Genomic DNA, 12,292 nt, shown 5'->3' on the forward strand with positions numbered 1-12,292 from the left:
AAACCAAAGAAGGTCTAGGGGAAGATAAATACCTGCTGGGGTACCTCAGATGCTGCCTAGAGATGGTGATTTCACTCCGTTCCTACTTTTTACTTTGTTTCAGGAGCAGGAAGGGACATGCTTGGCTCATGCTGGCTCAAAGCTGTGGAATGCTTGGTACACACCAAGACAGGAGGCTTTTTCCCAGGACAGCTTTTTCAGTCAATGTTGTGGCTTTTTCTGGGATAGAGTTAATCTTCCTCCTAGTCACTGGTTCAGTGCTGTGTTTTGAATTTAATATGAGAACAATATTGATAACATGCTGATATCTTAGTTGCTGCTAAGTACTGCTCACTCTAAATCAAGGACTTTTCAGTTTCTCACGCTCTGCCAGCGAGGAGGGCCACAAGAAGCTGTGAGGGAGCATGGCAGCAGGAAAGCTGTGATGTAGACACTGTCATGAAAACGTGATGGGATGACTGCCGTGACTGGAGTGCTGCAGTGGATGACTATATGCTCTCCAGAAGGGACAGTCAAGGAAGGAGAGGCAGTGACTGTCTATTAGGGAGAGTTTTGACTGTTGAGAGCTCAAGGGTAGTGATGGTAAGGTTTGCCTGTGGGTGAGAATCAGGGGAAGGTAACAAAGCAGACACTCTGGAGGAGTATGTTACAGACCACCCAACCAGGATGAAGAGACAGATGAATTATTCTATAAGCAACTGCTTTGTGATTGCCAGCCCTTGTTCTTTTGGGAGACTTGCTGGATGTCTACTGGAAGCTCAACACAGCAGAGAGAAGGCAGTCTAGGAGATTCCCAGACTGTGTGGAAGATAACTTCTGACACAGCTGCTCAGAGAGCCTAGCAGGGCTGCTGCCCCCCAGACCTGCTGTTTGCAAACAGAAGGGCTGGTGGGAGATGTGGTGGTTGGAGGCTGTCTGGGGCACAGTGACCATGAAATTACAGTTTTGAAGGAGGTCAACAAAGTGGGTCCAGGAAGGCTGAACATACATTAAGAAGGAAATTTTAAAGATGCAAGATGTCTCTATGTGCCAAAAGTCAAGGGAAGAAGACTGGCCTAAGCAGAACAGTGAGCTTTTGCAGGAACCAAGGGAGGCAGATAAAGGGTTTGTGACATTTTAAGAAGGGGCAGGTAACTCAGGAAGAGTACAAGGACATTGTTAGGTCATGTAAAGAGAAAATTAGAAAGGTGAAAGCTCAGCTACAGCTCAATCTGGCCAGGGCTGTGAAAGGTCATAAAAAGTGTTTTAATAAATATGCTAACAACAAAAAAGAAGGCCAAAAAGAATCCCCATCCTTTACTGGATACCGAGGATGCAGCAATAAAGGCTGAGGAAAAGACTGAGATGCTTAATGCCTTCTTTGTCTCAGTCTTTACCAGTAAAACTGAATATCCTTAGGCCAACTGGCCCCTGAGCTGGTAGACAGAGACAGAGAGAGCAGAAAAGATCCCCAGCAATCCAGGAGGATGTAGTCAGTGGCAAGGGCTCTGATGGAGCTGGCAGAGCAGCTCACCAAGTCAGTCTCCATTCTAGCCCCAGGGCAGGGCTGCCAGGAGTCCACTGTGGGCACAGCAGTGACCTGAGCTGTCAGTCCCCCTCTCCAGCCTCCGGTTTGGCCACAGTGAGCCAGCACCATCCCAGGACTACACACTTTAAGGGCATCCAACAGGAACAGCTCTGTGGTTGGTTGAGTGTTGCTCTGGTGAGGTACTGCTGCAATTTGGCCTGAAAAGATGCTTATTCCTCCCAGCAGGGTCACTGGCACCCATTTCTTTCAGCAGAGAAAACCAAGAGCCCTAGATTCATTGCTGGTGGGGAATGAATGGTCCCTTTCAGGGCCCCAGGACCTCAGCTAAGTGCTCTACCTCATTCCTACTGAGTGATAGAATCTGACCCTTAACTTTACCTTGGGCTTCTTGGTTGGTTGTTTTTAATCACCGTTTTGTACATGGTGATTATTTTAAACTGGGAGGGGAACTCTTTTTCTACTCAGCCTCTTGGCAGAGCACCCAAGAAAAGGATTTGCACCATTTAGTTTCTCCGTGGTATGTCCTTCCAGATCAAAGGGTTGGTCTGTCTGTCACTGTCAGCTGGTTCTGCCTTTTTGTTGGCCACCACAGATTATTGAAAAAGAGTACTGTATGTAAATTCTTATTTGTTCTCCTTGCTCTCTCTCCTGTCTGCCTGGCTCCCAAAAGCTCAGGAAAGTTGTCTTCTCTCTCCGGCTAATGCTGCATGTCTCTGAAGCTGTAATTTCATAAAACCTGGTACAGAGAACAGATCCAGAGGAACGTGGATTTAAAAATATTTAGAATTGCATCAATTCAACATGTGACTACATGATTTCTCAGGTGGCATTTGGAAAGGAGCATTACTGGTGATTAGCACCCACTTAGGTTTGTCCAGTAAATGTCCAAGATGCACTTGCTTGTACCCCAGCATGATCATGTGCAGGCCATTTTACTGTCTGTCAGTTTGCTTGTGCTTCTTCTGCTGGCTCTGCAGCTACAGAATAACCTAGCCCATTATAATATTAGTTGAAGTAACCATTTTATGTAGAAGTTGATATATATATATATATGTATGTATGTATAGTTCTTTGTTCTTTGCATTTGTATATAGATTACCTTTTCGTAGCTACTTCTTACAGATCCTTTTGAATTGATGGAGGGACTTGTAGGTTTCTACAGACCAAAGATTGGAATCCACCTCTATTTTCAAGCAAGGGCTGGGCCTGAATTTTTGCTATGGCCATGCCCTTGCCTTGTATGACCACGTCACTGAAGATTTTATGATGAGATGCATGGGAAGGGTTTTCAGCCCTCTGGCACCTACTCCAAGACAGTTTGCTTTGAGCATGAGTAGTTGTCCTAAATTTAGAGGCTTGTTACTTCTGTTGTAAGTGTTCAGAGGAGTGACAGGGCAGCAGGGCAGCATGCTTGATGTGGCATTTGTGCAGAGCAGAAGAGCCAGGTCTTTTGAGACTTGACCCAGTTGCCTTTTTGAGAACTTTGAGAGGAGGCAGATTGAGATGGAAAGAGCACCAGCAGCTCCCATGGGTTTCCTTTGCTCCCCTCGGTCTTGCCAGGGGTGCTGTGAGCACTTTTAGACCTGTTGTCTCTCTCTCCTGTGAGGGAAGATATTGCCTTAAGAGTGTTTTAAGATGTTGTCCTTCAGTGGAGCAGGACTCTATGTGTTCTCAATAAGATGACTGCAAGCTCATTTGTCCTGCTGCAACCTTCCCTCTGGTTCCTTCAGCTTAGCCTCTCCAATGTCTTTGATATCAAGACTTCCCGTGTGAGCCCTGGGTGAGTCACTTCTCCTGAGGGCTGTCCTTACTCATCCCATCTTGCAGCTCAGTTGCAAAACCTCCAGGACAGGGGCTTTCCTTGGCTGAAGGTCACAGCAGCCCCTAAAATGACAGATCCCAGATATGCGTTGGGGCCTTTTGTTGTGCTGCAGTACTGATACCCATACCCAGCTTCAAGATGAGAGTTAACTTTTTGTCTTGATGCAGGGCAGTTACCCAAGACATACAAAGTCGAAGGGTATATGTGGTGTTTGTTCCAGACCAGCACAGGCCTGTCCTCAAGCCTTTCTGTTTTGGCAGATGGCTTGGCATTTCAATGTTAAAGGGATCGTGCTGATGCAAGAAGGGGCCTCCATGGGACTCCTTTTGTTAAGCAATAGGGTAAATGGCTTTTGTTTTAATCTAAGTAAATGACTGGTTTTTTGGCCTGGAGAAGCTCTCCAGGTCAGGAAGGCACTTCTTTTGCTGCTCAAAGTGCCTTTTGGAGGCCTTGCTCCAAGCTTGAGCTCTCACAAAAGTAACAAGCAGGTGCTTGTTGTCTTCTTGTCTTTACTTACTGCAAAAGATTTCTCAGCAAAGTAGGCAAAGTTGCATGATACTGTACTGGGAGTGGGGGGCCAGCCTATGCTTCCATCAGGATGGACAGCCCAAAGGGTAGGGAGTAGGAAAACTGGCTGTGTTCCTCCTACTCTTACTGCCTGGAGGCAGGAAGTTCTCCACCTGCTTCCCTGCTGATTTGTCCCCTTGGTTTCCAGGATACCTGCTGCTGCACTCACTTTGATCCTTGCTTTGGAGCCAGCAGCTCTGCTGGCTTTTCCTAGTGTGACTGGGACCAGGCAGACAGGGGCAGTTGCCAGGAGCAGTCAAGGCTCTGCCTGAGGTGTTTGGTAACTCCTTTGCTTTGCAAGGAGGTGGCCCTGGTGATGGAGGGCACCAGGTAAATCTTGACTAGTGTTGTGTGAATCTCCTGTAGTCTCAAGTAAATCCTGGTGGAGAGGATAGTTGCAACACTGTGCATGCAGTATCAAAATATAGGATATTGCTGTAGTCTCAGGGGCTCGTGGGATTGTCTCCTGTGACACTTCCAATATGGTCCTGTTGTAAATCCTCTTCTGTTGCAATATTATGGGTCACTGCACTGGTTTGGATGTGGTGAGTAAGTATGTCTGCTAAGATGTTGGACTGTTTTTGTTTGAGGGTTGTTTTTTTCCTAAGCTGGAATGTTGTCGTAGACACAGGGTGTTCCTCAGGCTGCCAACTGTGGTTCAAAATCCTCCTGTAGGTGAAGGGCAAGTCAGTGATGGAGCTGGAATGCGAGCTCAGGAGTCCTCATTGCTAATCAAGAGTTTTGTTCCTCTTTTCCCCTCTGTGGGCATTCAGGTAAACCTATACTGCCACCAGTACAAAAACAGTTGCAAAGCCAAACACCTCTACAACATGCCCTCAGCCAGGGAACTTGCCTGTTCCTTTGTGGCTTGCAGATATTTCAAGGCATTCTCTCATCATGAGGTCTCTCAGCATGAAGTTAAGGCTCTCCAGAGCTCAGGAGTGGAGGCTGGTTATGGGGGCAAAGTTCACCTGCAGTTTTGCAGGGGTGCCAGCCTGACTGTTCTCACGGTGATAGGAGGGGGCGGAGTGGGGGGCACCCATCCCAACCAGCCTGAGGGAAGCAGCAGGAGACAGAGGTCAGCTGTGGAGGATGGGAAGGGACTGCTGGAGCTGAGAGTCCTTGCAGGGGCTGTTAGAGAGAGGAGTGCCCTGTGTGCTGAGGCTCTGCATCCCGTGCCGTGCCAGCTGAGTGGGTGCTGTGGCACTGAGCTTGTACTCAGAGGGTGTGAGCAGCCAATGGTGCAGGCAGCTGGCATGGCACCTCCCCACTGGTACTTTGGCCTTTTATCACCTGAGGCAAGAGAGGAGACTGCCTTTGGCTTGGTGCTTTCACAGCCCAGCGTGGTACAGGTACAGCTGGCTGCTGACCACAAGGCAGGTGAGTCTGCGTGTGCAACCCTGGGGCTTCTGTCTGCCAGGATGGTGTCAAGGGGCTGTGCTGTCCCCTGTGCAGCTGGAGAGGTGACACTCTGTGACAGTGGGGAGCATTCACCAGTGTGTTTGAGGGCTGCTTTGTTTTCTTGAGGACTAATGCCTTGGCAGGTCCTGCAAGGAAATTCATGGCGGTCCCTGTCTTCAAGGGCCTAAAGGCAAGCAGGCAGCAGATTAAACTGCCACCTATTTTCTCCAACCTCTGTCTGTCCCAAAATGTCGTGAGCCGGCAAAGAGCCAAGTTGACAGCTTCTCCCCAGGTGACATTATCTGGTGCCAACTCCTGTGTGCACTTCGTGCCTGTCATGCATCTAGAAAAGCAGCTTCTCTCAGGAAATATTTGCAGTTTTATTTTGCACTCCTTAAACCTTATTGTGATGACAGCTTTGCTCCGGTCATTAACAAAATTTGGCAGTGTCCACACCTTCAGATGCGTTTGTGCTGTGAAGGAAAGTGTGCTGGTCCCGGAGGGTGTCCCCTCTCCCAGCAGGTACTCATTGCTGATTGCTTCCCCCTGCCATCCCTGACTGTGGATGGTTGTGTGGCTGTGTCCTCTTGATACAGTGGATGCTGGCACAGCTTTGCTTCCTATGCTCACCTTCTGAGTGCTGCTTCTTGACATCAGTTTCTCTCACTGGGGCTTTGAGTTTGTCTGCTCTCAAGACAAACAAATATGTGGAGGGGAGACTTCCCGTTATTCTGTTTATTCTTAAGTCAAGGTTGTAGTTTGGAAGTTGGTTTTCAGTGACAGCTCCAGCATGTGCTGGCCTTCAGTTCTATCTCATTCCTGTCTGTCTGCCCAGCACAAATATTTGTGCTGGCATGAAATCAGGGATGGGAACACGTTTGGGTGTAGGGAAAGACAGATTTGCTTTCTTCGGCCACAGCACCAGCTGACATTTGCTGAAGGTTTTCTGTCAAACCAGCAGCCTGTGTGTACTCGGGTCAATCAGGATGTGCAGCAGTCTGAGCTTGAGAGGATGTACTCATGGGATGTGGAAAATGGGAGTGCTGGCAGAGGGCAGAAGGGAAGAGCTGGCCTCTGGGAGGGGTGAGGGGTGCTGGTTGCAGCAGTGAGGGAGCTGCAACCAGCTCCTTGGAGCCTACAGCTGGCTTGGAGGATGCCAACTGTGCCAGCCTGGCAGGGGAAGAGTGGGAGAAGGAGGGTGCTGTACTCGGCTCAGACTGGGGGTAGAGCAGTGGCATCTGGGGATAGAGGTGGCAACCCACATCTATAGGGCAGTGTGGTGGTGCTAAATTCAATGAGCAAGGTCAGAGGGGGGTGGGTAAATTTCACCTATTTCTTCTCCTGTGATGTCCTGGCTTGTGCCCGTGTTGGGTGCCTGTATCTCCAATCCAGGCTTGGTGGTGTGATGCATTAGTGAGACCTGATGACGTCTGTGTGCTCCCCTCTGTGCCTCATGCTGGGCTGTGATCCTCTAGTAAGCACTTTTCCTTCAGGTGGTAAGGCAAAAACCAAAGGTTGAAAGTTCAGCCCCATGCCCCATGGGATCAGGAGAGCAGATACAAAGACTGGCCTTCCTGGAGAAAGCCTCACTGTCTGATTTGTGTAGGAGATGTGTGGTAAGGCAGGGGAGAAAAATAGAACCACTTTGCTGGTGGCTTAGGCTGTGAGGACCAGATACATCTAGAGCTGTCCAGGATTGCATTGTGGTACTTCTAGTGTGGCTGTTCTGTCACTGTCTGGAGCTGGCTTTTGGGAGGTGAGAAAAGGGAAAGACACAACTGGGGAGGCTCCTGGGCTATTTATGTGTCAGCATGAGCTTCAGGGCATTCGCACCACTTCGGTGTGCGTGTGGCTCTGAAACTAATTTGCCTGATCATTTTAATAAATGTAAAAGGGATGTCCTGGTGTGCAAGTAATGGGACATTAATCCATGCCTAGCTGTGTTAACAGCACTCTAGGAAGGAAATAGTCCCATGCTGTTCTCACTCTCTTAATTATGGGATGTTCAATTTAGGATCCCATTCCATGAAGGCTGCTCAGCTTCTTTGGCTTTCAGGTGGCTTTCTGGTGACTCTTGTTTCTTCGCAGCTCCTCAGCTCCTCATGCAGGTTCCCAGTTGCAGCAGTGCCATTGTCCTGAAGTTTAACCATACAAAAACTTTCTGAGGCATCAGCACCTTTTTGGTGCTGCTGGCTTGTCTGCTGCCCCAATGCAGGTCCTAATGGGAGATTTCCTAGGAAGATGCAAACCCTGCTTCCTGACACTTCTCCCACAGGAAGCCTTGGAGAGACACCCTACTTGGCTGCAGTTGCTTGCCTGCTTTTATGTGCAGTTTTTGGCTCCTGAGAGCACTGTGTTCCTGGGAAGAAATACTTCGATCTTTATTTAATCTCTTTCCTTTCTAGGTTAAATGTATAGTGTTGTTCTGGATTTGTTTTTTAAATGTCCTATAAAATTCCCGTCATTCTCTTCCCAGCCTGTTTTTCCCTGTATTAGACTGCAGAATAGCAGCAGCTATTTTCCTGCCCTGGAGGCAACTGGGGTTTGGCTCAGCTCAGAAACTCCCTGACCAAGCCACTGGAGGCTTCATCATTCACTCTCTTTGGAGGGACTCAGGGAGTTCTGTAGATTACAGCGAAGTGGTCAGATAGAGCTTGGGGTGACTTAGGGTTTGTTTTGCAAATGATCATTCGTTTGAGCTCTGTTTAAACAAACAGAGCTCAAATAAACTTTCCACTTCATTGCATTAAAATCCCTTAATTCATTAAAATCCCCTGGCCACAGACATTCAGGCCTCTGCTGTGCCAGGTGCTGTTTAAACAGTTATCAAGTGCTGGTGTCTGCTGTAAAATGATCACATTGTTCGCTTCCCGTCGTCGCTCGTCCGCTAGTTGAGTGGCTTTTGTTAGGAGAGATGATACTAGTCCTGGTATTTGCTGGCTGTACAGCCAGCACCAAGGAAACCTGTAACTTTGCCCAGTTTTAGACCCAGGAAGGTTGTTTTCACTGTGTCTTGCTGTGCAGCTGCAGCAGGAGCATCTGTTCCCTGGTGAGAAGCAGCAGCAGTTTTCCAGCCAGATCAGACAGCTGCGGAGGACTCTGTAGCTACTGGGCAGGTGGGGAGCTGAAGCCAAAAGTCAAAAGAAAAAAGGGGCAGAGAGAACTTAACTCAGCTGTCCCAAGTCCCTCTTGGTGCAGAGGGACTCCATTGCCCTACTTGTGTCAGCAGGTAAGAAACAGCCCTGTGATGTATTTGTCTTGGTCTCTCGCTCTTCTGGCTACCTGTCTGTGGTGAATATTGGCAGCCATGCTGTCTTTTCTTGCTCTTGCCCTTTGTGGTGGATGCCTGTCCTCCTCAATGCCCTCTGCATGGAAGGGTGTAGCAGAGGCAATAAGGGGGGCATTTCGCCAGAGCTTGAAGCAGGCTATCAGAACCACTTGGTGCATGTATTTTGTCAGGGCTGTCTCAATAAACACAAGTTTATTCAGGGTGTAGGCATTATCAAGTGAGTTTTTGTGATTCACAGCTTGTTTATGACAGGGTTACAGACTTTCAGCTACTGGTCTTCCTATATTTTTATATTTTTGTCTTACTCCGGTTAATTTGATAGAAAATTAGATTAACCTAAACCAAGCTGCTCTTGTGGACATGCATATGAAAGCACATGTAATGAAGGGTGTAAGTGATTTTCACTTGGAAAGTACAGACTTAGCTGATCTGGAGCTTTTTAAGGTCTGCAGCCACAGATCAGCTGAAATCAGGTAAACTGTCTGAAGAGGGGTCACAGAAGGTGTAACAGCATAGTGCAGTGGGTGAGGTTTGTGTCCAGTGTCTTAAGGAGGAGTGCCTTTCCTTAGGGAGCTCCATATACTGGTCTCTTACAGTTCCAGTTCAATGTGGGGCTGCAGAAAAGGCAGTCTCAATCTCATGTTGTCCAAGAGTGGGGCTGTATAAATGGCTTTGTGCTGTCCTATCCTTGGCACTAGATATAACGGGAGAGGGGCCTGAACTCCTTCCCATACCTGTTTGCACCATCACTAGCTCTTCACACTTTCAGGGAGCTTTTATTCTCAGGTATGCACTGAGAGCCAGAGGTATCTCCAGAGCAGAAGTGTCTGTCCCTAAGCCACTCTCTTGGATGTGGGATTCTGTGTGGCTTAGGAAATCTGCAGTAAAGGAGAAATTTCATTCCAGTGGCAAAGGTACCTCCTTTACTTCTGGCTCAGTATCCAAGTGGCAGGTGAAGGGGAAGAGGGAGGGAGTTGGCTGAATACTGCTGAGACAGCTGCAGAAAGCATAGGGCATCTGATTCCCAGGCTGGAGGTGAGGAGATGAAGACTTCTGCAGAAAGCTGAAAGTTGTGGCCGCTTCTGAAATTTTCTCGGATTTCTTTGCGTGGTGACTTCTAACAGCTCTCATTAAACAGTAACAATTAAAAGTCTTAGAGAGAGCTGGTTCCTGCAGTCTATTGCTGAGCTGAAAGGAGCGGTCCGAAGGGCAAAGTGGCATCAGTAGCTTGGGGTGGGAGAGGCATTCCTTTAAAGACAATGTTGGCACAAGACTGGCTTCTGTTTAAGCTTGGAAGTAGGGGAAGGATAGTAACCTTTGGAAGAGCAGTTTTTTGAAGGCTGTCCTTTGGACACAGCATGTATGTGTTGAAGGGAAGTGCTGAAAGAGTCTTGTGATGACACTTGACTATCTTGGGCTGGCTGGGTGGACCTACAGAGGGTTGGGGATGCACATGGTATGGTGTGAAATGCTCTCTGAAGTTTGAGAGAAGTGACAGACACGGCTGTCCTGGCTGCTGGGCAGAGCTTGTGCCCCCTGCCTGGCTGCTGCCTGCCTCGAATGCTGCTAGGACCTGATGACCCTGGCAACTCTTCCCTCCCTATGTCCTTGTGTATTTATATTTACACACATACATTTATAAGGCTCCTCTGGAGCTCAGTCTCCTCTTTGAGGAGATCAGGTGCTCCCTCAAGTCACTTGTGCCTCAACTGTCCTAACCCTACAGCCTGCCTGCCAAGTAGCCCCTGAGCTTTAAGAGTAAGTGTCTCAACTTTGTCTCTTTGGTGTGTTTCTGTCCTTTCCCAGGAAGAAACTGAAGTGAGAAAGAAGTGACTGGAAAAGAACGATTTGAAGGAACAGATTCATTTCTTAACAAGATCAAGCTTGAATTAAATGGCTGATAAACAGATCAGGTAACTTATATTTTTTTTAATTGTGCTTTAGATTTTTCTTTTAAAATCTTTCAAACTTATTTCCATTTGAGATCCAGGAGGCTGGAGGAAATCACCTGATTATCTCTTCTGGCCTAAAACAGTTCTGATTCTTTCTCTTTTCCTTTCTTACCTGCTTTTTTTGAACCATCTCTTATTTTCTGTCTCTGCCATGTTGTCACATCTCTGCTTTCTTCAGCTCTTTTTCTCATTGCCTTTTTCTTTCTACCCTTTGCTTTCTATCCTGCTTGAGTCTGTTCCTTTTTGTTTCTTCTTTCAAAGGTCACCCTGACCTGCTGACTTCAGCTGCTGGCATCAGGGGAGCACAGCCAGGTCCTTGACCAGCCAAGGATGCAGTACTTGTAATGACAAAGTCCACATAGCCTTGTGCAGCCTTGTGCCCTTACTCTAAAGACAGCCAAGGCTTGAGTGATAGCAGGAACATGAAGTACTAACAGTGATTAAGGACACTTATGTGCACAGTGGAAACTTAAGAGTATTGGTAAAGGCTGGATTTGAGTCTTCCCTGGAAATAAACTGGCATGCATTTAGACACAGTTCTACCCTTTGCTTCCTAAGAGCTGTGTCAAGTGGATCTGCACATTCCTCCACATGGGTTTAGCTTTTTTCTGCTTGTGAAGTTGCCTCAGCTAGGTGACTCCTACATGCTGTGGAATTCCTGTGGGGTCTTTCATGTTGCTTTTCTAACATCTACTTTTCCAGGTTACCAGCTCAGGACAGGTGAGGTGAGTGGTTGAATGAAACATGGTGACAGAGGGACAGGAAAGTGGCAGTGCCTGAATGCTCCAGGCAAGAGAGCTGCCGCTTTTTAGAGTTTGCCATGATTAGGATATCTTACTGTACACCTGTCCCCTGCAAATGTAAACAGTCCTGAGCTGTGCTGATAAAAATGCAGCATTGTGGAGTATTTGTGTGCCTAGATTTGGCCATCATCTACTACCCACTTTGGAGAGCACTTGGAACTCTTCTGACACACCCATGAAGGGTGTGCTGAGATTCTCCTCCATGGAGCCTGGCAGGTCTGTGTTCCCAACAACCTCAGCAAAACAAAATGATCAGACATCTGTGACTGTTCAAAGCTTGGTATTGTGAAGGAAGAAGAGAAGTGTCCTACAAGAGGAGATGTGTCCTACAAGATGTACCCGGGCTCCTCCAGTGTGCTCTTGGCAGGGTGAGCAGGAGTTCGCTGGCTACATGGGTTAGTTAAAAGGGCTGAGGAGGAGCACTAGAAGAGAACTGAGATGCCTTTGTATCCTTTCTTGTATTAAACTGAGCAAATGGCTTCATTTGCATGCTACCCTGCATTGTCCCCGTTTCACTAAGCCCTACACATGTAGGTCGTGAGAGGCAATAGCTGTGCAAAAGCTAAATAGGACAGAGAGACCAGGCACAGTGGATTCTTAATCCCTTGAGACAACCAGAAGCACTGCCTTGTGAAGTGGGATGATTCAGTCACAGGGGAAAAAGCTTTTGATTCAGGTGCAGTGGTCTTTGTCTCATGTTCTTCTCCGTGCCTCAGATCCCTCACCTCTCCTGCTTTGGTCATCTCTCCAGTTGATGGGACCCCATGTCTGCAGTAGTCACAGGCAGCCAAGCCAAGAAGATTTGTTTCTGCCATCCTTAGTATAAAAGATGGATAGAAAAAGACTAAAATCAATAGCAGTGGTTTGCTGCAAGGTGAGATCAAGGGCACAGGATTTCTGCAGATGTGCACATGGAACTTAAGCTCGGTG

At 47.7% G+C, this 12,292-nt stretch overlaps 1 protein-coding gene across 3 annotated transcripts in view; it reads left to right on the top strand.

Annotated features, from left to right (window-relative positions):
- The window catches only part of SLC25A22 (solute carrier family 25 member 22), a 51,653-nt gene that overhangs the window by 12,604 nt on the left and 26,757 nt on the right, over positions 1–12,292 (top strand). For 2 of the 3 annotated variants that reach the window (XM_066321025.1, XM_066321026.1), the window contains exon 2: positions 10,414–10,520. In XM_066321025.1, coding sequence (XP_066177122.1) covers positions 10,501–10,520 — 20 coding nt within the window. In that variant the 5' untranslated portion in view covers positions 10,414–10,500. The remainder of the gene's footprint in view (positions 1–10,413; positions 10,521–12,292) is intronic. The other variant, XM_066321027.1, reaches the window with a different exon arrangement.

The sequence above is a fragment of the Sylvia atricapilla genome, chromosome 6 (genome assembly GCF_009819655.1).
Source record: "Sylvia atricapilla isolate bSylAtr1 chromosome 6, bSylAtr1.pri, whole genome shotgun sequence".
Classification (NCBI taxonomy): domain Eukaryota; kingdom Metazoa; phylum Chordata; class Aves; order Passeriformes; family Sylviidae; genus Sylvia; species Sylvia atricapilla.